At 39.1% G+C, this 25,531-nt stretch overlaps 3 protein-coding genes across 11 annotated transcripts in view; 1 reads left to right on the forward strand and 2 right to left on the reverse strand.

Moving 5' to 3' along the window:
* Window positions 1–6,111, reverse strand: part of LOC122875665 (guanine nucleotide-binding protein G(q) subunit alpha) — a 24,883-nt gene extending 18,772 nt beyond the window's left edge. The window contains exon 1 of the mRNA XM_044195020.1: window positions 4,964–6,111. Coding sequence (XP_044050955.1) covers window positions 4,964–5,099 — 136 coding nt within the window. The 5' untranslated portion in view covers window positions 5,100–6,111. The remainder of the gene's footprint in view (window positions 1–4,963) is intronic.
* Window positions 1–19,756, forward strand: part of wdr31 (WD repeat domain 31) — a 20,160-nt gene extending 404 nt beyond the window's left edge. The window contains exons 2-12 of one of the 9 annotated variants that reach the window (XM_044195011.1): window positions 134–4,895; window positions 8,372–8,453; window positions 10,759–10,829; window positions 11,540–11,672; window positions 12,078–12,188; window positions 12,279–12,423; window positions 13,119–13,219; window positions 13,384–13,451; window positions 15,322–15,463; window positions 16,081–16,243; window positions 16,394–19,756. In XM_044195011.1, coding sequence (XP_044050946.1) covers window positions 10,783–10,829; window positions 11,540–11,672; window positions 12,078–12,188; window positions 12,279–12,423; window positions 13,119–13,219; window positions 13,384–13,451; window positions 15,322–15,463; window positions 16,081–16,243; window positions 16,394–16,596 — 1,113 coding nt within the window. In that variant the 5' untranslated portion in view covers window positions 134–4,895; window positions 8,372–8,453; window positions 10,759–10,782 and the 3' untranslated portion in view covers window positions 16,597–19,756. Of the gene's footprint in view, window positions 1–133; window positions 4,896–6,411; window positions 6,436–8,371; window positions 8,454–9,629; window positions 9,958–10,758; window positions 10,830–11,539; window positions 11,673–12,077; window positions 12,189–12,278; window positions 12,424–13,118; window positions 13,220–13,383; window positions 13,452–15,321; window positions 15,464–16,080; window positions 16,244–16,393 lie in introns of those variants that run through there. The other 8 variants (XM_044195016.1, XM_044195017.1, XM_044195015.1 and 5 more) reach the window with 8 other exon arrangements.
* Window positions 19,757–19,967: 211 nt separating this feature from the next.
* LOC122875666 (bri3 binding protein) overlaps window positions 19,968–25,531 on the reverse strand; it is a 6,743-nt gene continuing 1,179 nt past the window's right edge. Inside the window, exons 2-3 of the mRNA XM_044195022.1 lie at window positions 24,431–24,533; window positions 19,968–24,274 (exon numbers count right to left, since the gene is read on the reverse strand). Of these exons, the coding sequence (XP_044050957.1) occupies window positions 23,853–24,274; window positions 24,431–24,533 (525 nt within the window). The 3' untranslated portion in view covers window positions 19,968–23,852. The remainder of the gene's footprint in view (window positions 24,275–24,430; window positions 24,534–25,531) is intronic.

Consider the following 25,531-nt stretch of genomic DNA (forward strand, 5'->3'; position numbering starts at 1 on the left):
AGCGATTTTATGATGGCGAGGATGATCGCCCATTATACAGTTACAATGACGCAGCTATTTCTGTTGTGCTGTTAACGTCATCAGACATTTATGCAGTTTTCTGTTACTGATTAAGTTTATTTGCTTATTATAGAACCACATTTTGAGTCATACCCAGCAACGGGATAAATCAATAACACGCATCATAGACTTTGCAATCTTCAACGCTGCCGATTCATCGTGCATCAGGGGACCTGAGACTGCAGCTTAACGACCAGCTTCACATCGCTATCCCGACATCTGAACATCTTAAAGAACTGTGGTGACCAACACAGACTGTTGCACTAATTGTTTACACTACATATTTGTGAGACTAGCCTCCGTCTGTATCCTTGAAATCCAATCTGTTAAAATAATTCAATTTGGTTGTTTATATTGTGTATGCTTACACTCCTTATATGTATCTTTTATTTGCTATTTTGTGATCTACTTGATGGTAAATATATACAGTGTATATGATTATTGATATTCAACATCTTAAAGAGTAAATAATATGATTTAATATGACTGTCTCCTCTTCATTTCTCTCATGGTCATTGGACATCAGATGTAGTAATCAACTCTCTGAGACGGTTGACACCGTAGTAGTAATTGGTGCAATACAGTTCCTTTCCAACACAAAGGATCATGGGAATTTGGTTGGTTGATCATAGGAATTTAAAAAAAGTTACTGTTCTGCAGCTGACTTTCGAGTCTTAGATGTCAGAGCACACTTTAACACCGACAAGAGTTTTCAAAACATCCATGCTCACAGCTGCATTACAATTTTAGTAAGCATCCTAACTATCTAACACAAACTGATTCTGTTTCCCATTCCCTTTCTTCAAGAACACAGATTTTCTATTTCTTTCCTGTCTCCAGTCGCTATGTCACCAGTTGCTATATTCCTCTCTTCTCCGTTCATCTTGAACTTCCCATGACTGCACAGGTTTGGAATCTCAGTTAATGGAATGGAGCCTCTGTTGCTTTACATTTCTCCAGACGTAATGTCATGCTCAAAGAGGAGACATTCACTTTCCTCAAAAATAAAGACAAGAGAACAATCTAGGTCTTATGGCATTCATCATTTTTTACCATCATTTAACATGTAATTCCCCTGAAACAAGGTTTTACCGATCAAATAAACATTGTTTAAAGCTAAATGCTCCCATGCCATCTACAGTCACAGGGACGATAATCGCATAAAAGTTGAAAGTGTAGGTTCTTATTCAGAATTGATTATTGAAACTCCTGCACATTTCAGAAAGTTTGGCAAGTGAAGGAGAAGTGCTCTTCTTTATCTCAACAACTAGTCAAGTGCCCTCTAAGCACTGTCCACCACTCCTCCAATGGAGCAGCTCAGTCAATGAGCCTTGATTTGACAACAAAAGAGTTTACTTGTTCCAACTTCCGTCCTACAGAAAATTCTAAATATGCAGACGTAACCTACTCGATTTTTGCTGGGTTGTCAATGGGAGGATCTCAGATTAATTCTCTGTCCCCACAGCAGTCTCATTTCTCTGACGGAAATATGTCAAAGTCAAAGGTCCTTTTCTGCTCTTTATGTTATTACAATGCACCACTTTAATCTGACAAAATTTTACTGTGTTTGGAGGTGTGCCCATTTTTTCTGTGACGAACTATAATCTGGTTGCTGTTGAGGTAGACTTCAGCTGTTTATCTGTATCTGTATGATTAACTTAATAAACTATATCTTATGTCCTACCCTGGCTGGCATGTGTCTATCAGTTATGTCAGTGGTACCCAAACTTTTTCTGTCATGTCTGCTCAACAAAAAAAAAACAAAAAAAAAAAACAACAACAACTGGTTTGTTCTGCTTTGGGAATAAATCTTGCTAGCATCAGAGCCCTCTTGTTTTATTGTTCCCAAATGAATCTGATGCGTAAACGATTTTCACAGCAGACATTTTGTCATAGCAAGAAAAGCACAGGTGGAACTGCTAACATTAATGATGGGTCATTTCATTGTTTCATCGTTTCATTGCCATGCAATGCAGCAATTAACAGTGTTATTCGTTACACCTGTGTTTGACAAGTCAAGATGTCTGCTGTGAAAAAGGTCTGTTCAACTTAGTTTCACTCCACATTTCTGGTCATGTGCAACAGTTCTTGAACCACTGAGTTATGTTATTTGACTAACTGTGCTTTCTTTCCTTGTGAACAATGAAAAGTATGAGCTGATACTAATGGATTATGACAGTGATTTGATTTTCAGTTAATGTGTTTATGTTCATATATTGCTGGAGGAGATCAATTTCAGTTGGTTCTTGCTGAGATGCTCCGCCTCATTGTTCTTCTGCTTTGGCGGACATCGATTTTTACTGGACTTTTCCTGAGTCACATTTCTTAGTGAGGCCTTTAGTATCTCATTAGCTAGCTTTAAACTATGTGTGTGCCAGACAGCCCCTAAGTGTTACACTATCAACCCCCCACCTCCTCCTCCCGCTGCAACAACTCCTCCACTGGTCATCTGCCCAGGTTAAATGAGTGTTAATTTCAGTACATCTGCCTTATTAGTTTACAATGCCTTAATGGATAAGAGATACACAAAGAGGATGGATTAAATGCTTGCAATGTTTTTTTAAACTTGCTCATTTGTTGTGTTGTGTGGGCACTGTCCCTGTGGATATAAGAAATAAATGGGTTTGAAAGACTAAGCCAAGATAATTTGTCAAAAAACAAAAAACAAGTGATGGACATTTTGAAGAATTGAGAAACTTCTAAACTTGACTGGAGAGTTTTGTGCTACATCCCACGAGACATTAAGCAATTAGTGAGTTTGAAAACCCGCAATACACTGACAGCATATGGGTTAATGGAGCCTTATAAAGCTCCAGTTAACTCTACCACTGACAGCGGGAGTGGTGGAGCCTGTATGAAATTCACACATGCTTTCACTGTGAATTCAGAACTCTGTGTATAAGCTCATATATTTAATGAGCTCTAGTCTCACTGAAAGAAAATGGTGGATTTAGCCATAATTGTTTTGTGAGTTCAGACATGTGCATGTTAGTGTATGTATGAGGTCTCTTCTGTCCATGGTCTGTTATCATGGTTTAGCCTAGACCACATTCCTATCACATTTCCTACTTATACTGTCCCTACAACACCTCATGACAACTCCACACAGCAGGCAACTATCTATCTGTCTAAAAACTGTACTCACGATTGCCAGACAGTAGTATCTACTTTGCTAATTATGTAAAATGTAACTTTCTCATTATAAAAAAACCAAACACATAAATGTTATTTGTTTTTGTCACAGGGAAATCACACATACGGTTAATCATTACAGGAAACTTTTTACTCTGCTACTTAATGGATCGTATCTTCCCCACAACTCAATATTCATAGACATTAATTGTAAGCATCCTGTCATTAGAGGCATGCTACTAAACCACTCTGAAATATTATAGCCTATATTGATAGGACCTACTGATAAGCAGCTACTACACAAAAAATATTGCATATGAATCATAATCATTAAATCTTTAAATTAAAGTTTTTTTATCACATGAGAATAGTGACTAATCATTGAATACATACCATATACGGTCTTATGAGAAATACAGTTACGTCCTCAAACTTACACATCATCACTTTTTGGATTGGCTGTTATGTGTTTGCATAACAGCGAATTGTTGGGTATTAAAAGAGATTAGTGGGCAACAACAACACAATTATTTGTCCATAGTTAACAAGGGAGGTGGCAGTCAGTTCCTTCAAATCCTGTTAAGGGGGATTCATTTAATCATTCTGTATTAACAGGAGGGCAAAGAGGAAACATTTCTCCTTCAAACTCTCTTAGACATCCCACAAGAGGCAAAAACTCGACATGCCTTCTCCAGAAAGTAGTCTGGATGATGTGATCTTAATTCCCAGCCTGCTCCGCTAACTAAGGGACTGAAAGAGGAGGGCACTGTATCAGGAAGAGAGGTTTCTGGCACCACTCTCCACAACCACGGCCATCACAACTAATGGGCTTTTCTTGAAAATCTAATTAAAAACGGGATGGTGAGTAGATGACTTGTTTTCCTCAGATTTCTCCAGTATGACTAATACTTCAGGACAGGACTGACCCCCCTCCCCCAACTGTAAAAATGCAAAGGTAGCATAAGATAATTACAAAAGGTTTTAAGATTTTATGGCACTGTTATTTTTTGAATAGGTGGTAAGATACTGGTGGCTGAAAGAGAAGGACAAGATAAATAGAAGGAGCATGTACTTCAACACACTGTGTCTCTGCTACAATTCGTTTGAGAATGATTAAAATTAACTAATGTATATAAAAGGTGGGTCCATGATCATACCATCACACAAGCTTTTATTTTAATATATGAATAAATAAATATTTAGTTATTTAAGATAGGACAGCATGCTTCCAACTTTGCTCCATAGACTGACATCTGTAATATAATCATTGCCAGGGTTGGGTGTTAAGCTGCAATCCTGTCTTGATTACTCCCAATAAAACGCTAGACTTTGGCCCAGCCGATGTTTGACACACTCATAAGCACACCACCTGGATGGGCCCTCTAGGCCTGGCTACACAGGTTGCTGTTAGGCCAGCATGGAGAGGTAACAGGTAAGCGTTAAGGCCCGTAGTAAGTGGTAAGCATTTGTTTCCTCGACACTAACCGGTCGCAGTTATTCAAATCAGGTGGTTTTTACACCGGGAGCCCTATGGGCCTGGCTGGGCAGCATCTCCTCCCTCTGCTGACCTGCCAATCTGTGCAGTCCACTCACAACACAGACATATCTCAAACACCCACTCCCCAACTTCACTCAGGTAGGCAGTCCCATTAATAGACCCGCACCTTCGCCTACCTTCCTACTACCCGAGAAAGGTATTTTTGGTGAGCGGAATTTGGGCTTTGCATCTGTCTCCCCCACTCCTCTCCCTTCCCCTCCCCGTCGAGCTTACCGAGAAGCAACAGTTTCAGTTCCCGACGTGCGTCCCTCTTGTCCCGGCGGAGCTGCCTCTCGATCTCGTCGTTGATCCGCCTGGCTTCTTTCGCCTCCTCGCTGAGGCAACACGCCATTATGGATTCCAGGGTCATTCTCTCTCCTGTTGTCCTGTGTGTGTGTGTGTGTGTGTGTGTGTTTATATATATATATATTTTTTTTTTTTTTTTTAAGACACGCACTTTTCCGTTTTTTCTTCTTACTGGTTCATTCAGATTTCAGATTCGTCGGAGTAAAACAAACAAACAAACAGAGGCCTGTGAATGCCAAATAACGTCCTCATATAGGCCTGCTTGGGGTGAAATAACGCGTGGACGCCCTTATAATGAGCCTGAACAGCGCACAGATTGTGGTGGAAAGGAAAATTAGATATTTGAGAAATTATTGACCCCCCCTCCCCCCGTTTCGGTTCGCTTTCTGGGCCTCTCGACAGCTTCAAAATAGTGTCCAAAGCGGTTTGAGTTGAATATCTGTCCAATCTTAATTGGTGTAATCTGCTTTTCCTTCTCAATATGATCAACAGATCCTTTCAAAACACATCCTCCGTACTGGTCTGTGTGATCTCGTTAAGCACTGCCATCCGTGCCCGGCCACCCCTCTCTCTTCAAAGTCGTCGATGATGTTATTTTTCAAATCGACAAAAACCCCCGGTGTTATCGTCCGTGAATGAGGGCAACCGGAAAAACACATGAATAAAACTGTGCGTTTGTTTCCAATGGCTCGACTCCCGGGCGTGGTAAGGCAGAATATGGCGGACTTTCACTCCAATCCACTAGGCTGGGATACAGTACAATTGTCTCTCTCTGTCTGCTCAAAAAAACCGAGAAAGCCACACATAACATAGCATTTCAGCCAGGAGCTCTCGATGCCGCAACGAAAATATATCCCAGTCTGTGTTAAAAGGCGTTCACGTCCATGGCTCAGTAGCGGGATGACATAAAAGGCTTAAACGCTGCGTTGTTGCTGTTTTCCCCTCGGCCAATCTTCTCCTTTTCCTCAATTCTCTTAATATATTTTTATTACAGAGGCCATCCACTCCTCCGCTGGCAGGGTGACGTCGGCCTCCCATAGACTAGGGGGGAGTGTCACGTCAAACAAACGCCACACAAGTATTTCTACCCCAACCTGTGGAACAGAAAATGTGTATGAATGGAGAAGCTGAACTCATGTCTCTACGGGCATGTGTGTAATAAAGGGCAATAGTCTGCCACTTACATTCTGTTTCTGTTTTTGCGCTGACTTTGGGGGAGAAGTCTTCACAGTATATGTCAGTGAATGGGATGTATTTTAAAGGCAAACAATTTATGACAGTATTTGCAGATTTTCTGCAGATTTTCTGCACTCTTTTTTTGTAGGATGTGTTTGTGACTGCATGATGGCCACCATCATCCAACACAGTCTGAGTGTGCAGTGGACACAACATGTACACATGTATACATGTATGCTGTCCAGTAAATATTCCCTTTTCTATTTTTGTTGAGCAGAAGAAGTGTGCAAATTGCAGTGTTATTGTTTTCGATTGCTTGATACTGTCAAGTCAATTTTATTTATATAGTCTAATTTCAGATTTGCCTTAGGGGGGCTTTACAATCTATGCATACAACACCTTCAGTCCTTAAAACATTTTAACAGGGGAAAAATGTTGGGAGGACATCCTCAAAATATAGACTTGAATCTCTGTCTCAACAAAATCCTCATATTAAACCATAATTGTAGGGTAGTTGGATTGTGTTATGTTGTACAGGTGTTCTTTAAGTTACATGCCTTTAACAAACTGGAGAGTTGTATGGCAGTTGGTGGTCACATTGTTCAACAATAGGCCCACACACTTACAGATGGATGGAAATGATAAGTGGATGGATGGAGATGGATATTAGAGGCCATGTCATGTATCCACAGTTGTAACATTATGATCATCCCCACTGTTCTTGCCTCTGCCAAGTTATCAGTTAGCCGTGCACTACTGCCTTTTCCACAACCAAACAATTGGCTGTCATTACCCACTCATTATTGGAAGGAGTGTCAATCATATCATAAGTCAACACATTATTGTAGGAGCTGTTTTGTTTTGTTTTGGGTCTGGGACTCTAAGTGGGTCCTGGGCCTGCAGTGGACTTCTCAGGGCCTACCTAATGAGAACATTAATGAGCTTGTGTCTCAGGCAACACACTGAATTTCTCATTTGGATCCCAGTCAGATTAAGCCATGGCTGTAAAATGAGTTGCTGACCTGCTTTATAGGCCAGTTTTGTTTTAAAGGCTTTTTGTGTTTAAGGCCTGTCTGAAAACTTGCCAGCTTTGTTTCTTGGTGGGTCACATGCTGTAATACTGACTCAATTACAAATCGTTTCTCTGCACTGCTCTGCATTGCTTCTTATTTTGGGAAATAGCAACACTCCACTAACTTTGTCGAAAACTTTCAAATGGAAACAGTAGTCTTAGTGAAATTAGCAGATGGGCATTCACAGGGCAAAGTTCAGGACCTTTTAACTACATCATAAAATATCTGCAGTACTACAGCATACTCTCAGTGCTTTCAGCAGTGTGTGACATAAATCTCTTATCGTCACAGTGTCAGTTATCGTGACTGTGAGTGAGGCAAATGGATCTTGCACCATCAAGTCAACGATAGGGATTATAGTGATGTGAGAACGCTTGTTTTTATGAGCTGCTTTTGTTTTGCCTTACCTCACTGTCATAAAAGTGAGTGATGCACTGTACATGTAAGTCAAGGCACATTATACCAGGGGTCTCCAACATTTTATTATAATAGACCCTTCAGCAGACCAACTTTAGGCCAGGGACTCCTCTTTTTGTACCTGGGCAGGGACATGTGTAGGAAAACTTTTGTGTAACTGTCTCCACTGTACGTAAAAAGAAAATACTTATAGTGAAACATGTAACTGGAATAGTTATACATAATCAAATTTGGAAACTACTAAACATTGAAATAACATGTTTTGTTTGTAATACCATCATATGATTATAATCAACCTTACTTTGCCGTAAAATGCCTGACAAACTAATTCGAGAGTTTAACTGTAGTCTTACTTACTCACTTAAACCATTTGCTGTTAGAATTGAGGTCATCTCACATAGGTATTGAGCAGTGTTGATTGTAACCCAACTAAGTGGCCTATTTAGACAATTTAAATGGGAACATCCCAGTGACTCAGTGCTTAATTGCATGTAATGCATTTGTTTAAATCCAGCTCATGAAGTCAAAGCCACTCTTATTTTTCCTGGCTTTATCTACCAAGTGGGCAAAAATCAGAAGCACATTAAAACATGACATGAAAAGAAAAACTGCAAAATGGTTCTAGTAGAATTAATGTTAGCTGTCCAGGGACCTGTCTGATTCGTCCCAGATTTCCTGTTTGGGGAGCCATTCAACCTGTGCCTGTAATGAAGGTCAACCAACCAGCTCTCTAGAGGGACACCCAGCCACAGGTCAGTAACATTTAACCTGTCATGTGTTTTTAAGCAGCATAACCTTGTTTAAAGTCGACATTCCCCTTTAAACAATTGCATCATGTTGTTGGCTGAAAAGCATATCATCCCAGTTTATTTTTCATCAACTAGAAAACCATGCAAATTTTAAATGCTATAATATTTTGTTGGTTGAGCTTCACATATCCCCAGTCAAATGTTTTATGCACATACTGTATCATCTTTACTTTGAACTTTTCAACATTTCAACCAAAGAAAAGAAAAGCCATTTTCCTTATATGACATTGGACAGTGTGAGGATAGAAGTAACGGACATTGATTTGCAAAAGAAAGTTTGGGCTTTTAGTTGTTGGTTCTTCTCCAGACAATGTTAAGGCTTTCATAGATCTATTAATAGCTGAATTATCTGAATAACAGCACATACAGTGGATGTCCAAAATGTGTCAATAGCTACACGTGTCAGATTAGGCTAGGCCTATTCAAACTGTTTATGCAGATAGTACAGCCACAGTATAGTGTTTAGGGTGTACACAAGGCTGGATTACCAACTGGGCAAAGCAGGCCATGCCCCAGGGCCCCAAACACCCCAAGTTACTGTGTGGCAGCTGGTTTGTGTTACTTTTATTACTTGTGAATTTTATTAAGGAATATGGGAATATGCATTACTAAAGCACAATATCAAGTGATGTTGATAAGGGCCTTAAGGTGGGTCCTGATTTATGAACTGGTCTTGAGGCTCTGTTTTGAAAAAGTTCCCTCTGTCATAACTCAGGTTTATGGTTGTAATTATTTCAGCTGATTTTGTGCTCACATGGTGCAAATTTGTGAATGTATTTGTTTACTGGAAACAATGCACAGAGAGTGAGAGGGGGTTAATAGGAGGGGAGCTCAGCAGCTCATGCCATGGTGTAGATGTGCCAGTGGAGGGGGGAAAATACATGACCTCATCAAATATAAGCCTGTTCACTTGACTAATTTAATAACAAAATCATATCTGAATATGCACATTCATAGTTATTCACCTTGGACACATGCCCAAGAAAACTGTGCACATGTACTGAATGCAAGTGAATTGGAGATGGAGAAAACGTACAGGCCAGAAAAGCATCAATAAATCGTAAATAGTACATTAGACTTTTATTTTGTAAGAGAAAAAGGTTTCGATTACTTCCTGCTTCATATCACGTGACCTCGCCCTCGCCTAGATACGAGAAAGCGTCGCTCCATGGTCGCTACGGGGAGAGGGATGGGTCCGTGTAGTTAAACGACACTTCTGTGCACTTTCCCATACAGTTAGGACAACTTACTATCATGGCAGTGTGTGGGAAACGCTTCTCGGTCGCTTCGACAACGACTCTACCAAGTTTTAACGTTTGTATATCCACGTTTTGGTGCTACTAATGCATTGATCTAGCTTGGCATGACAGATAAAGATTAGTTAGCATGTTAGCGAGCTAGCCACACAGCCTCAGCATCACACAGCGACCACACCTGCCAGTGACAGGTAAGAAATCTTGCTTTGCTTATCTCCAGGACTGTGGACAAACAAATTTTCACTATTAGTAACTACGGTTAAAATCCCTTGGTGTTGTTACGTAATGATTGGCAGCACTGTTCATAGCAGGTGTTTTCGAGTGACTAGTTAATTCCTTGTGACAGTAATGATGCGGCTCTAATAGGATTTATAGGATTTGAGCCCCCTCTTTCCTGTCGATTGTTTGAGGAGTACGCCAGGATAACTAGGGAGGAGCTTAGCTATGCGTGTGTGCGAGAAAGTAGTCTTTGCTGGAGAACGTGTGGTTTAATCTTACCTTGTAGACTGGTCTGTCTTATCCTTATGCAAGATATTTTGCAGCAACAGAATGTATCTTCTTAAGTTGTAATGTGTATGTAGGTGAGCTTTAAATAGTATTATACAGAATATGATTGTGAGGTAATGGAAACATGATCCTAACAATGTACTATACAATGATACATTTGCATTAAAGCATTAAAGTTTCAATCTGAAGTATTTAGGATTTCAACCAATGACCTCAGTGTATTTAATGGCAATGATATATAGAACATTCAGTGTGTTGTTGCTTCCTTTGTGCTTAATGTGATTATTTCAATTATGAGATAGAATTTCCCTTACTGAGCTTTTAAACTAAACTGAACTCTTAAAATAAAATAAATAAAATAAAATGTTTAGGGCAGCAAAGAGGCTTGATCCATTCATCGCCACTCACTAAAGGGAAGGATAGACATTTATGGATGCAACCATGATTTTTATCCAAGTTTGATAGAATTTCTCTCTGTGTGTCAGTGTGGCTGCAGGTTCCTAGCAGACATGGGCAAACTACAGAGCAAGTTTCGCAAGAGGTCTGACCTCTACAGGTGAGACATGTGCACTACTTATAACGTTTCTGTGTCCTTCTACTGGATGTACTACATACTTATTATAACCAGGACTTCAGTATGTAGTCTGTTCACACAAGAGACAAATAAAAGCACTATCAAAGATGTCAGTATGCACATAAGGTCCTCAATTTTTGTGAACGGTTTTGATGATCATTGTCCATAATACAGTGCACAATGGAAATGGAGGAGCTATGCATAGACAAATCAAAATTTAAATAAGTTGTGGAGAGTGGTGAGACAGCTCCTGGAACATCTTGTCCATTAAATTAATTAAATCTTTGGAAAAATATTTTGCTCTATGTGGAGTTTACCCCTATTTGTTGGGAGTAGCAGATACCAGTACCATGAAGATAAGTATATTGAAGTATATTGCATGCTAATAAAGATCATTCTAGTATAAACAGTGTATTATTAGTATATTTAGTATGTTGTATGTCTACATGGGAAGTGTCATCAACAAATGTGGTGACAGTCATTTCTTGAAGAATGTTTTCATTTCAATAATTCATCTTAAGCAGAAAAGTTTAGCAGTGCAGCCTATAAAGGAACATAATATGAGAATAATACAAAATAAATAAATAATAAAAAATCACCCACATTAATATTAATGAAAATAGTGGTTATATGTTTAATTTGTGATTTTATTTTTTTTTTTTTACTATTGGTTTGGTGTTTTTTGTGTTCAGGGCATCTCCAGGGGAGAAGGCAGATAATACCTTTGACAGTCAGGTGGTGCAGTATGAACCTGCTCATCAAGGGTCCATCAACACTGTCACCAATCTCAGCCCAGATCTGTGTGTTTCTGGTGGGACTGACCAGGTAAATTAATCTATGCAATAGTAGCACTTTGAGTAGTCAGAAAGACTAGAAATGCACTATATAAGTACAGTCCATTTACCATTTAGTAGATTACCTCAACATATTAGAATTAGAACAGTATTAATTTGATAATTCTCTGACTTTTAGAGAAGTTAAAGTGATAAATTAACCAGTGTAATAGTTTTAAGATAATTCATTAGAATGCCTAATGCAAGAAAAAGACTGCAATTACAATTCACATTTTCATTTAGACAGTATAAAAAATTGTGATGGGCCATATAAAACAGGAAAATCCCTGAATGACTGATAAAAGAATGTGAAATTCTGTGGAAAATCCTTAAACTTGTAGTGATTATTGTGTGTGCATACGTTTGCCTGTGTGTGTGTGTGTGTCCGCCCCTGTAGGCTGTGGTGGTGTATGACTGGAAACAAGGCCGGATGTGTCAGTCCTTCCAGGGACACAACCGAGAGGTTACCAAGGTAACGTCAATACTGTGTGTGCGCAAACTGATAAAGGTGTGACACTGTTCAGATCTGTTACACATTTCACATATACGTATCCTCTGGTCTCATCTCCTCTTAATTCTGCCTCCATCTATCTGCCAGGTGGTGTGTTATCCAGGCAGTACATGGATCTTTAGTGCATCACGGGACAAGACTGTTCTGATGTGGGACCTAAACCAGGGGGATGAACCTATTCAGGAATTTTGTGGGCACGAGTTGGTGGTCAATGGACTAGCTATCAGCCCTGGTACACACACGCAGACACACACACAATGAGACTCCTCACTCATGAGTAAACATTGTAACTGTTGTTTATAGTATGTCACAATGCATGATAAAACTCAAGGTTATCATACCAAATGTTTTCTGTTATATATCTGTGCAGATAGCATCTTATTTATCCCAAAACAGAGCTTTACTATCAAAAACAACTCATAGTTATACACTTTCTCAATTCCTTGTAATGTAGTTGGTTTGGGAACAGATAACCCTCTGAGGACAGTTAAATATCTATGCTCCTGTTGGCCTCCAGTCACTGGAGCACTAAATATACAAAAATGATGTAAAAACAAAACTCTAGTTGGATGACAATTCCAAACATACTTAAGCGATGTTTGTAAAAATGGATGGTGTTGAAGGCTGAGGGAATTTCTCTGAACTGATCTCATGTCTCGGTCAGTCAAGATGCTGCTAGAGTAGATTTGGTAATATATCAACCTGCCACCTGTCCTGAATGCAAGCAGTGATGAATATTTGATCTATTATCAATTTTGACTGGACTATGTTTATTATCGCAGAGGTTTTAATTACTTGTATATTAGCGTTAGAGGCTTTTGCCTTTCAGTGTGATTTAGTAATTGTATGCACACATACCATCATTTATTTCATATTATTGATCTGCACCGAATCTATGGAACTGTTTTTATGTTTTGTGGTTTGTAGAAGGGAGAAAGCTGTGCACCGGTTCTCGTGACAACTGGATGTGCCTGTGGGATATAGAATCCGCTAAATGTGAACAGAGACACAACATTTCTAGAAACCTGGTGAGAATGATAGTATGTGCGCACAACCTTGTGCTAAGAATAGTTTCAAGCATGCCTTAGGTGTGTACCTGAGCATGTATGAAAAAGAATCAAATCAATAAGCCATTCAGACTTCATGTCCTGCAGGCTTTAAACGTTTCCACTTTCCTCTCTTCTCTGTCCAGGTTACTCATGTGTGTTGGGTGCCAGGCAGCTCCTCTGTAGTCCAGACCTCTGAGGATAAGACCATAAGGTACAGAAAGATTTGCAACTGTAGATGCACATGTGCTATAATGCACTTAATGTCAGTCCTGAGCTTTTATTGCCGGTCAGTGAGATACCAGTGTAGAGGAGAGAGAGTCTGTTCCATCTTGTGTATCTTGGAGAGTGGCAGATTAAATTAGTTCCTGGTCTGACTCTTAATCAGTCCCAGTTGGCTGTAACATTTGGACTGGGAAACTGTCACACCTAGTTTTTGTTCTGTAGCACTTCCCTGTTGCTGATCTGACCTAATCTCTTACCTTTTCATACTTTCTCTGCCACCGATGATAAATTGTCTGTGTCTCCCCCCGGAGGTCAAAACATTATAATAACAAATCACAAAATAAGTCTTTTTAATGCTAAAATCACGGTTTTGTGCAGTGGTTCATTTGTAAATGAGTTTCTGGAACACATGGTGATGGCTCTGGAAATGAACAGTGCTGTTATGTTGATTATGTCATTCAACAATGTAATGCACAATTTAATAAAAATAAAATTCACATCATGCCCATAACATTTTGACTGATAAGCATAGATTTTCATTGGCCTTTAATACTTAAGTAGCTTAGTTTATTGTCCTTTTTTAAGTTAATTCTGTGCGTGTGGAGTTTATATGCTTTATTTCTTAGTATACCCTTAATATACCTCAGAAAAATAAAGACTTGCAGCACACTGACAGATCATCTTTACCAAGACTTATACAAATCAATAGGTCACAAAAAACATTAACTTGTGCAACTGTTTACAGTTTAGCCAGTTATTTACTGCTGAGTGATTGACTGCTGTTATCCCAACAAGGTCAGCCAAAAGTTAGCTGCACCTACAGTAGCCAATTAGAATACCGGAGGTGGTGGTATTAAGTCTTGGGATTGTGTCTATACTCTTTCATAAAATGGGAGGGCATTCTCTTTCTCACAGGTGATGGGAGAAGGAGAATGAACAAATGATCTTAAATTGAATCATAAATACTTGTAGATGTATGTGATATGACGTATGTGATTTTAGACAATAAACCAGCAGGTCGACATAGTTGTGGTTGATGGCGGCTACCTGTACATTAACATCTATTAGTCTAGGAGAATGTATACATTTTACACTTAACCAAACAGCTCCTTGAACCCTTGGCCTCTGACACATTTACATTACATTACATACGTTTGTAACGAGACACTGAGTGTTGAATATTGTAAAGCTTTTATAGAGTAGAGGTGTTTTATGTTTCCATAAATGTGGTCATCATCAGATGACAGTATAATAAGCACACTTTTGCTATGTATTTAAGCAGTATTTCCCCCGAAATGGAGCCTATTGCATTGTAGTAAGTGGCATAATCGAACTGATTTATATACCTGTAAGTAATTCTTGGCACTTACTGTTAATATTGAGAAACACTTGACAACAACCTGAGCTAACCCAGTATTATAGCAAAAATGGATGATCAACTTCAGTATACTGTTAAAATGTCAATATTTGGCTCTGTTTGTGGTTTTAGCTGCAGTATTCTTACTCTTTTTGTTTAGACATTTGTTTAAAATGATTTATAATGGACACATTGGTTCTTTAAAAGGTACACTTTTAAAAGGTACACTTTTAAAGAACTATCACAACACAACAGCACAATCCCTCCATTTTCCAAGAAAAATGTCAATCCAACTATCTAAAAACCAGATGTGCGTGAGTGAGTCCACTTCTAAAAACATAGCGACCAGTATCTTTAATTTTATGATTTGGATAAAACTGTGTTGTTTTTTTTTTTTCAAAGGATGTCAGGATGCATCTTTGATGTGTATGTGTACATATACTATTGTGTGCTTGCTTGCATGTGTGTATTTCTACAATAATGTTGTTGTGTATGTGTACAGGGTGTGGGACAGCCGTGCATGGCAGGTGACCAATACTTTTCCAGCCAAGCAATACATCCAGACCCACTGTGACGTTTCTCCGAATGGAAACTACTTGGTGTCCAGCAGCAACGGCTTTGGAGGCCAGGGCTGTGAAGCTACGGTGAGACCATTGGAGGGGTTTATGTGGTTGTTGGCTGTACAGATGGTGGATAGGTTGAGGCTGTCAGCAGGTTGCCTATATTGTCTGGGTTTGTGTGAGTCGATACTCGATAAAAACCAACTGGAATAAACAATACATTGTGTGCCTTAACCTGTGTGAAATCCTGCACTGATGCAGGAAGGCCAGTGGCTACTCAGTTAATACCAGTTCTTCTTCATTTTTTCTCAAACAAAACAATCATTAACATTACCCTCGTGCAGATGGTCTGTGAATGTTTCCCTTGTGGGTTTGACTCCCCCAGCTTACAGCCCCAGCTAGACCAGTTTCCTGTCTAATCTGAATCTTCTAAAAGTATCAAGAGATGAGAGTCAAATATGGAGACGTTAATCCTGTGCAGGAGTTCCTATTTTACTAATTACCAGTGGTTCTGTAGTACAATCCAGTCTTGTAAAAAGTAAAACACATAAAAAGGTTTTGTTTAAAATATATGACATGCATTGACAGGTTTTAATACACTACTGCCAGTTAATTCAAAATTATGTTTAGCTGTCATTGTTTAGGTTTGAAATTTCTGACATTGTCATTTGTTCTCAGTGGAGTTGTGTCTCTGTTATTAGCTCTGGGACCTGCGTCAGCCTGGCTGTAAAGTTGTGGAGTACAGAGGCCACCTCCAGACCACAGCCTGCTGTATGTTTCTGCCTATGCCCTCTAGTGGCACAGCTTGGGTAGCAACATCCTCCCATGACGGCTCTGTCAAAATCTGGGATCAGAACACGGCAGGTAACACACATTCATGGATGGAAACATTTATATACAGAGAGACAAATGCAAACACACACACAGGCATATAAACTGTACAGACACTGTTTGGGTGTTTAGTCTTTTTACACTAACAATCCTCTAACCCTCCCTGCGCCATCCTCTGTTCAGTCTGTTTAGGGACGTTGTCGCTGGATGGTGCTGGTCCACTGGTTTCTCTGGCTCCCAGTGACTTCAACAATCTGCTGTGTGCCAGCTTCAACTCTGGCCTCCACCATATCCAGGTGGGCCAGGGATCAAACCAGGCTCAGGGTTCTGGGGCAGGTTCAGGTGGAGCTGGTGGCCTCGACATAAAAGTTTTGGCACGCTTCTGACAGCCCAGAAGAGCCTGGTGTAAATCGTAACCCTGACCTGTGAACAGCCAGTGACTCAGCGATCAGTATCACTGGATATGGACGTCATGTCTTTCCTGTTCTTTTTCTTTTTTATAATTTTACATATTTCTATAGACATTTTTGCTTTACTAGACTGCCATAAAGTGAATAATGACAGAAGAGAAAAGTGAAAAAAAGAGGGGATGATAATGACGTGTATGGAGGATGCACCTGTTGTCCAGCAGAGCCACCTGAATGCCCACCATAGCTGCTCTTCTGGGAGACTGTAAGTCACATTATCCATTAATTGATGAGACTATAAACACCAAAATGATCCTGCTTGGATTGCTGCCTTCTTGGACCAAGCCAGAATAACTGGGGTTTACACTCCGTTTTATACACTATTTCAGTTCGGTGGAGTTGACGAGATGCTTCATGCACATGTTGTATTGTTTTTATTGGTGGTGCTGAATACATGTTTGGAGGATATCTTAATGCGGCACGAGTGGTGTTGAAAATTTGGAAGCACTCTTAGAGCAGGAAAATCCACTATTTAGTCAGGTGTTACTTCTCCTGAGTCTGACAGAAAATTGGAAGCCAAATAGAATTTCATACTAAGAGTATGTCATTAGTTTTTTCCTGGATAAAATTTAGTAGCCATAGTCAGACTTGCAGTCTGTCAAACACTTTGTGGAGAGTTGTTTTTATCACCAAAACCGTAATGAGGAACTCGTGTATGTTGATAATAATGTAACTGTTGATTAGTTTGTACTGTAGCTTTTAACCTTTTCACGTGTTAGACCAAATGAATACCTACGACACAACACTGTATAAACATGCTTTGTTTTTAGGTAGAATTCAATCGATAAAAGTTTTTAAAGATACAGATTCTGATATTTTTTAACTGAAGCTGCCGATAGCTGATGTTTGGTGCCGATATCCAATATATCTAAATTTGACAATTACTATGCAAAATACAAGAGTAATTCCCTTTTTAATAAAATATCGTTTGAATAAACAAATGGGAATAAAATATATTGCAAAAGAAAGTTACCAGTTAGGCTACTTAAAATATTGTTTGATCAACATTGATTGAGGTTTTAGGATTTTTTTAAATATGGCGTGGCTACTGTGCTATTAACAACAGATATTGAAGTAGCTGTTTAGCTGCAGTTTAGCCAGCAAATTCTAATGTTAATATTAGCAGCTTAGAAATGACATCGTTTAACTTGTTGTTTGGTGACCATCTCTCCCAAAGACAGTGGTTGCTATATCATCCAATTCCACCAAAGTGTTTTCCCCATCTGAAAACGCCCAGCTGTGAGCGCTTGAGAGCGCTTTGGAGGCGCAGCTAAGACGCTTTGGTTGCTATGATACGGAATTTCCGCGGAAGTGACTCTAGCTGACTGCCGCTTACCTGATAAACCCATGACGAACGAAATGTTCCTCCAAGCCTTATTTTTCATATTGATATTGTGGTAGTCCGGGGATGTCATCTGGTACAGACATGGATAGTCAGAGACCAGCATTATTCATTTCTCCTCCATTGTTGTCGTACAGTACTTGTAGCCTACGTGTAGGATTTGATGGTTGGTCTTAGTGGTATTCGTCCCGCCCCTCCTCAACTGTGATTGGACGGCTGGGTAAAAAGTGACAGTGACGAGCACCGCGTTTTACCCAAAGTTGAACGTGTTTCAACTCTAGGCGACCAGAAAAAAACGGCGAGCGCTCATGGCTAACTAGACGCTCAGCGCCTCGTCACGCTGCTGGCGTTTGTAGCATAGTTTAAATACGCGGCGCTCCCATTGCAAACAATACAAAAGTACGCTGGACAGGTCAGGAGGTAAATCAAAGTAACCAGTTTAACGGTAATGTACTCTCAGGTGATTCCAAATGCACCTATAAGGATGTTAATCGGAAGGTATGAGTTGGTTTAGTACCAACTGAACATTGGTTTGTTCCAGGCAGACGAGGCGCAGCAAGAAACGATCGCAGGTTACAGTGAAAACTTAAGAGTTGCAATAAGAAAACTCAGTCAGCTGTGATGTGTGGCTTTGTCATAAGGAGTCCACATTCAATAATTTCCCCCCAAAATATAGGGAACACTACAAGAAGTAGGGAACCTAAGGTGATCAGACATTTCATTTTGGGAGAATTTACTGTTTGGGTATTTGCCACTCTAAACATCACCAGTTGATATCATTTTATCTATCTGTGTTTGATACATTATGACTTAGCAATAAATAAGGCATTTTATAATGTCTGAGGAGTAAATACTGGTCACAGATTTATATTTAATATGCTACTTACATATGTGTCATTAAATATGAATGCTTTCTTCATCTCATTCAGTAGAGTACTACAGGTAAATTAAATCATTCATGGTATACCAGCTCACTCTGAGAGAAGAATCCCAATAGAAATCAATCGTATGTACATTGTGCGTATTGTGAGAAAAGACTTAGTAGAAATGGGGAAAAAAAGTATATATTGCCCTCTTTTCCAGTAACAGAACTGATCTTGTCTAACTGACATGTTTCAACAAGTTTACACCTGAAAGCTGCGGTGTACAACTAAAATTACCAGCCACTGGCCAGTTTTCAATGGAGCCGATTGGGTTTAATTGTTTTGCTCAAGGCCACCATGACAGTCTGTTTAAAGAATGGACTTCCCCTGCCCAGGGTTTTACCAACTGTTTCAAATCTTTAATTCACTGTAACAAAAATGTTTTTGGCTGCTGTGTGAGCCATAACTGAACTATGAATTGTGTTTTTGAGCACACTTTCTTACTTTAAGAGGATCAGCTACTATGATCAAGAGGCTATACATTCATGTATATGCCTTTTCAAGGTATGTTCTAATTTATATGTATGCAGCAAGACTCATGGCACAGCTGATACTCGTTTAATTTCTTTTCTTCTTTTTTTTTTAAGATACATTTTTTGTTAGATTTATTTTTGGCAAGTAAACTGTTAATTATGAGCATCTACTCCAAAACCACCATGGGCTTTTAGGAAACACCAAAGATTTATCAGTGCCACCTAGTGCCAGAAATGTCCTTGTTAGAAAATGATTTGTTAGTATTGAATACTGTTAGTACTACAAAAAAATGAAATGTATTTAAAGTGCTTCATCCAATAAAAAAAAACAAACATTGAAAGCCTAATGGACATTTCATCTCAAACCAGACATATTAGTTTCAATGGATTCCTATGAGGTTGGTATACTTATAGGCTGTCTGACACATTTGACTCGTTTCTACACCCATTTTTAAAAATCCTGAAATAATTCTGATTACGACATAAACAAGCACACACTTTGCAGGGATATCACATCTGCATGAAATTATTAATGAATCAGAAAGTATAAGACTTTGTCAGACTGGTGTTTAATCAAATCTGGACCTCATTTTCACTTTTGACAAAAAACAAAACAAACACATTTAGCCATCAACAGGTTTTGATAAAGATACACACAAAGTAGGCAACAGCAGGCAGAACAGTTTTTAGCTTGCCACATCAGTGAAGTACAGAAATATTCTGATAAAAAAAGTCTAAAAATATGAACTGATGAAATGAAAAAATAATATCCACATCTACTCAAAATTCAACAGATACAAATAATTGCCTTTAAATTAAAGAAAAACACATTATTGGCATGGCCTGTTATAAAAAGCAGGCTACATGGAATAAGAAGAACAAGTAGAATACAGTACAATAAATTAATGGAATTACTAGCCATTCAACAGGCAGTTTACAGACAGAATAAATATAATCTGAATGTAGCATTCAATCCTGTGCTGAAAGATGCCAACAGAAAGATCCACTGGCATCTTTCAACTTTAAGTTGTAATGTCAAGTGGTACATGAGTAGGCCTGCAGCTAGTGGCAAGTTTCTCTTCCATGATATGGAGTGTTTTCAAGCTGGTTTTTGTCTCAGAAACTGCCATTTTTGTGGTGCTAGAAATAATCAATAAAAACAGTATGAAAGAACTTGAAGAGAAACTATTTCAGTCCTTGTTCTAAAATACAACACTGGATAAGCACCCCTCAAAATCCTGAATCTTTTGAAGTGCTGAAGCAACTGAAGTACAGTATCGCACGTCTGACACCCATCTGAGATCACTTGACTCCAACTTTAGTGCCATGATCCATTGGAAAACTGATTTAAACCTTCCTTCAATAACATACATGATTATTACTATTCAATTAACACTTTCATAAATCACACATTATTAGTAAAACACACAAGTCAATGGCTACAGACTGTAACCACACACACACACACACACACACACACACTACAAGACACCAGGATCAAGCCCCTCTTTCAAGTCAGCTTTACCTGTGCGAATTAATGGAAAGGAAAAAAACTTATTTTACACATTTTAAAATTTGCCAACATGTCAGAGATCATAAGATAAACAGAATGGATGTGATGATGGAATAAGAGAAAAAATCAGAGGGTTTGTGTCCACTTTAGTCTTGTAATGTGAAACAGCCCTCATAAGTGATAGTTTGGTCTATACAGTACAGTCATTAGTGCAAATGTTGACTGTAATGGAACAGAAAAATAAGACTCAGTAATAGAAATCAAAACTTCTGGCTAATTCATCAAATCGCATTTTGGAAGGGTTCTCTACCTAGGCAGTCAACAACATGTATAATTTAACATAACATTATAGGCATAAAAACATAGCATGCAAGAAAATCCCAGATTACTTTGGCTATATGGGCTGCCAGGGTGGGGGTTCTGCAGGGACGATATGGGTATGTTTGGGGGAAATTAGGAAATCTTTTAAAATTCTTTAAAAAAAGAAAAAAAAAATTTCAACAACTGATACACATTAAGTCAACCTTAATGCAACATTTGTTGCATTTTGCTGGCACCAAACCTTAATTCCAAGATAGAGATGAAAAACAAGACAGCGGGTCTATTAAGAATATCTGAATCCAGCCATTGTACCGAATGTAATGGTAATTGTCTGAATGTGCTGAGAAATAGCCACAGAGTCCATGTGTCTGTGCCTGGTATTATGGTGATGCAACACCTTCCTTATCCAAGAACAATATTAACACTGCACCCTTACTACGCTGAGAAACATTACGGGTGGGGTTAAAAAAAAAAAAAAAGCATCTCACACATACTAATAGTTGCTGAGGAGTTTGTTAATCTGAGTGTCAAGGTACTGAGTACTGGTTGGTTCTTTGGCCTCAGTAGTGTAAGAGTGGTAAGAGCCCTCTGATCATTTCAATCATCCTGCAACATTACTCACTTGTGTCCTCCTTTAGTCAATCTTTCTCATGAGACACTGAAAGCAACACGACCCTGGACCCCCAAATTTGCACAGCATTAGGGTCATTTGTATAAAAACGTGTTTAGAGTCCAGATTCTAGAAATTGAAATTACAAAATGCTGTGCCAAGGGGAATATGAATAGATGAAGACGTGTGTTAAACATAGAGGAGCATGGCAGGAAAAAGTCCCAGTGTGTCTTGCAACAGTAGATTATGAGAAATATAAAATAAAAAAGGCAAAAGGCAGAAATAATACAGACATAAAAAGCCCTGTCAAACTAACAAACTAGAGTTGGCTACAGTGATGCACACTAAGCAGGTGTCCAACAGTTTCAACATAATGTTAAACTGCTTGTATCAATCAGGCTGGTTGTAAATCTCATTAAGTTACTGGTAAGAGTTGTTATCACATACTAACATGAAACAATTTAGAATAATGCACAGTTTCAAGCCTGCCTTTTCCAATGCAGGGTCAAATGGGGTTGTACAGTACAAGCTTGTATTTTTGCCACTGAATCAAAGGCACTAGACCTAATTTAATCTGTAATCAAATTGAGAAACTAATCCTATTTACTACACTTCTCATAAAAATCCTCATCCCAAAAGACGTATTAAGACATACTTCGAGCCAGTGTGATGTGACTCAAAACGACCGCAGTCATTTTTCTAAACCACTTGTGGATAATTTGCTTCTGCATTCCCACATGTAAAATGTTAAAAATGCTATTTCCCAATTTAAACTTTAGAACCACTAGCTGCAGTTCAAATCCCTACAATAATTCCATGCTTGTATCAAAACGATGAATGAAAAGCTGGATTTGGTCTTGACCACATCAGACATTAATCAAACGTCGCAATTTCAACATGAAGCAAGAACACAAACTGTGCACCCATTTATCAATAAGTATTGTAAGTTACTGATACAGATTTCAAATCATATCTGAAAAACTGAATTGACTCAAAGAGACCAAGACATGATTTTAATATACTTGATATCTCTTTTCCAATTCTATGTGTGTTGGTCGAGTCCCTGAGATACTGCTGCATTTGCATTTTCTCCTAGTCTGATGGTGACTTTTTGATACAGTGCTTTTCCATTTCACAAGCTTAAAACACACACATTAATGCATTTGCACACACATTCGAGTAAGTCACCCAGATGCATTTGCTCATGCACCCATCCACACAACCACGATGAAAAAGAGGTCCGGATGTCAAACCCTGGCCGCTATAGAACAGTGACTTAATGAAACAAACTAGATCTACATGATTTCAACATTTTGGATGGAAAACTGAATAAATAAATCTTACTATGAACAACTATCCAACATCTTGAGGATTTTTACATATTAGAAATACGTTTGTATCGGTCCCCTGCATCCTACACCCAACCCCTTTCCCTACTTCAATAGTTTGAAAAAGGGGAACAAATGTTTGTGGACAAACCTGTGTCAGAATCATAACCCCAAGGTTATTCACAAGGATAGAAACAAAAAGGTACATAAAATATGCTTATTCGTTTAGCACAAGCATTGACAAAGCTTATCCAAACACCAAAAATTCAAGCCCAAACTTGGGAGTTTCTCAAAAGTAGCTGAGGTGTAGAATTAGGCCAGCATTTAGAAAACCATGGACATCTCTCTGATAACTTCTTCACAGATGTAGCAAAAACCTTTCAAAGCCTTAAGACAAAAATAAAAGATAAATAGTTGTTTGGTTGATTTGCGTAAGCTCCAAGTCAACTGTCCACACCTCTGAGGATTTGAAGGTATTCTGTAACTAAAATCAACTCAAGAAGTTAAAATACTGTTTTCAAATCTAGTTTTGTCCCCCATCTGACAATAGAGTTGTAAATACCCAGTAGTTGTGTTGCTGAAGATGTGTACAGGAAACAGCATTCTGACATCAGCTGCAGCTGGTTCTACATTATCCCCTCCCTCCCCCTCATCCTTGCTGCCACCTACTGCTCCACGGTGCGTTCCAGGCCATCTATGACCCGGCTCAGCCTGATGTTAAGCAACCTGATCTGAGTGTCCAGGTGGTCGATTTTCTCTTCCAGTGAACCTGCCCCGCCTCCCCGACGCCAGTACGCTCCCACAGGCCCCGTCATGAAGTACACCGCCATGATGAAACACAGCGGCAGCACCGCACGCTCAGGGTCACCCTCAAACTTCTGCAGGATGTAGAGGCAAGACAGGGCAAAGAGTGTGACCCGTGCTAGCCAGAAGAAGCGGCCGAACACAGCGTGCAGCAGGTAAAAGAAACCCCCCAGGAACATGGAGAGGAACCAGTAGGCCAAGAGTACAGCGGCAACCAGGAGCAGGGCACGTGCCGGAGAGTTGGTGAGAGATGTGGGGCTGAAGTAGTGGCTGAGGTTTGAGGCTACAGAGGGAAGAAAGAGAGAGAAGTAGTAGTCTAAAAACATATAAACAATTACATTCTCAGAGTAAATCTTACAACTTGTGCCTCTTACAATATGTCCCTCTCTATTTGTCCCTCTTTCTTTGTTAGCAATGTCATAATAAATTAAGAACTTACAGTCGATGCCCATCACGTCCAGCAAATCTGACCAGATCTTCCAGATGGTGTCGAGAAAAGAGTCCACTCCATGGACAAACCGCTCCGTCGTTTTGGAGAAAAACTGTAGAACCAAAGAATGCACAGAGAAGGGTAAGAGTGTTTAATCGTCACATTAAATCTTTAGTCTAGACCTACTGTATATGCAGAAGAATCATTTAGAACATTGTAATGGAAACAAACCTACAATGAAAACCAATAGCCCCTTAACCCCTTACATAATGAATATTTACCTTAATGTACCATATTTAAATGTATATTAAAAAAGGCATAGAAACGGTTGAAAACGGAAGATACAGAAGAGGCCTGCAGTATAGTAGTTTAAGTCAAGACAGTTGTGCAATAATCATGATCACCAAATAATTCTCCAATCAACTTTCAACAAGAGAGCCACTCTATGCTTACAGTAGCTGCCTTTAGGTGTCGTATCACAGTAGCCTGTCAGCCAAAAAGGTGTTAGCATTGTCCACATTTAATATATATTTCACAACTATTAAGCAAAACAGTGCTTTGTTAGCTTCTCACTCTAGCTGCTACCTATGTTGTGTTGTCTTCTGAAGCCTACAATACGGATTAAAACCTGCCATAACAGCTTTCAATCTTGTGATTAAAAAACATTACAGACTTTTGAACAATGTACAACATAAAGCCATTTATATCTCTCTGACTTTGTAAATGGCCTGTGTGGCTATACATCAAAAACAGCTTACCAATTCTCAAACCAACCAACTCTTTTTCTTTTTGCAGACAACTAAAAGGTGTTTCTATAACAGTAATAAGTTAAAAAGACTGACTGAAACATCATTATAGGAGCAGGTGTTATTTTCACACTGTGAAATCAGACTCTTGATAGGAAGCAATCCATGCTAAAGCATGTGTAATTAATGAGACTAATTAGGTGTGTAGGTGAACCACAGCACAATATCAGGCCTATGCCTCTGGGACATCTAAATTGATTGCAACCTGTATTAATGGTATTATTTACACCTGTGTTTGACAAGTCACAATAGGTCCATTCAATGTCACTTGAAAGTCAACATTAGTTAAAAGGCAGCCTAACTA

This window comes from Siniperca chuatsi, linkage group LG5, assembly GCF_020085105.1.
Source record: "Siniperca chuatsi isolate FFG_IHB_CAS linkage group LG5, ASM2008510v1, whole genome shotgun sequence".
Classification (NCBI taxonomy): Eukaryota; Metazoa; Chordata; class Actinopteri; order Centrarchiformes; family Sinipercidae; genus Siniperca; species Siniperca chuatsi.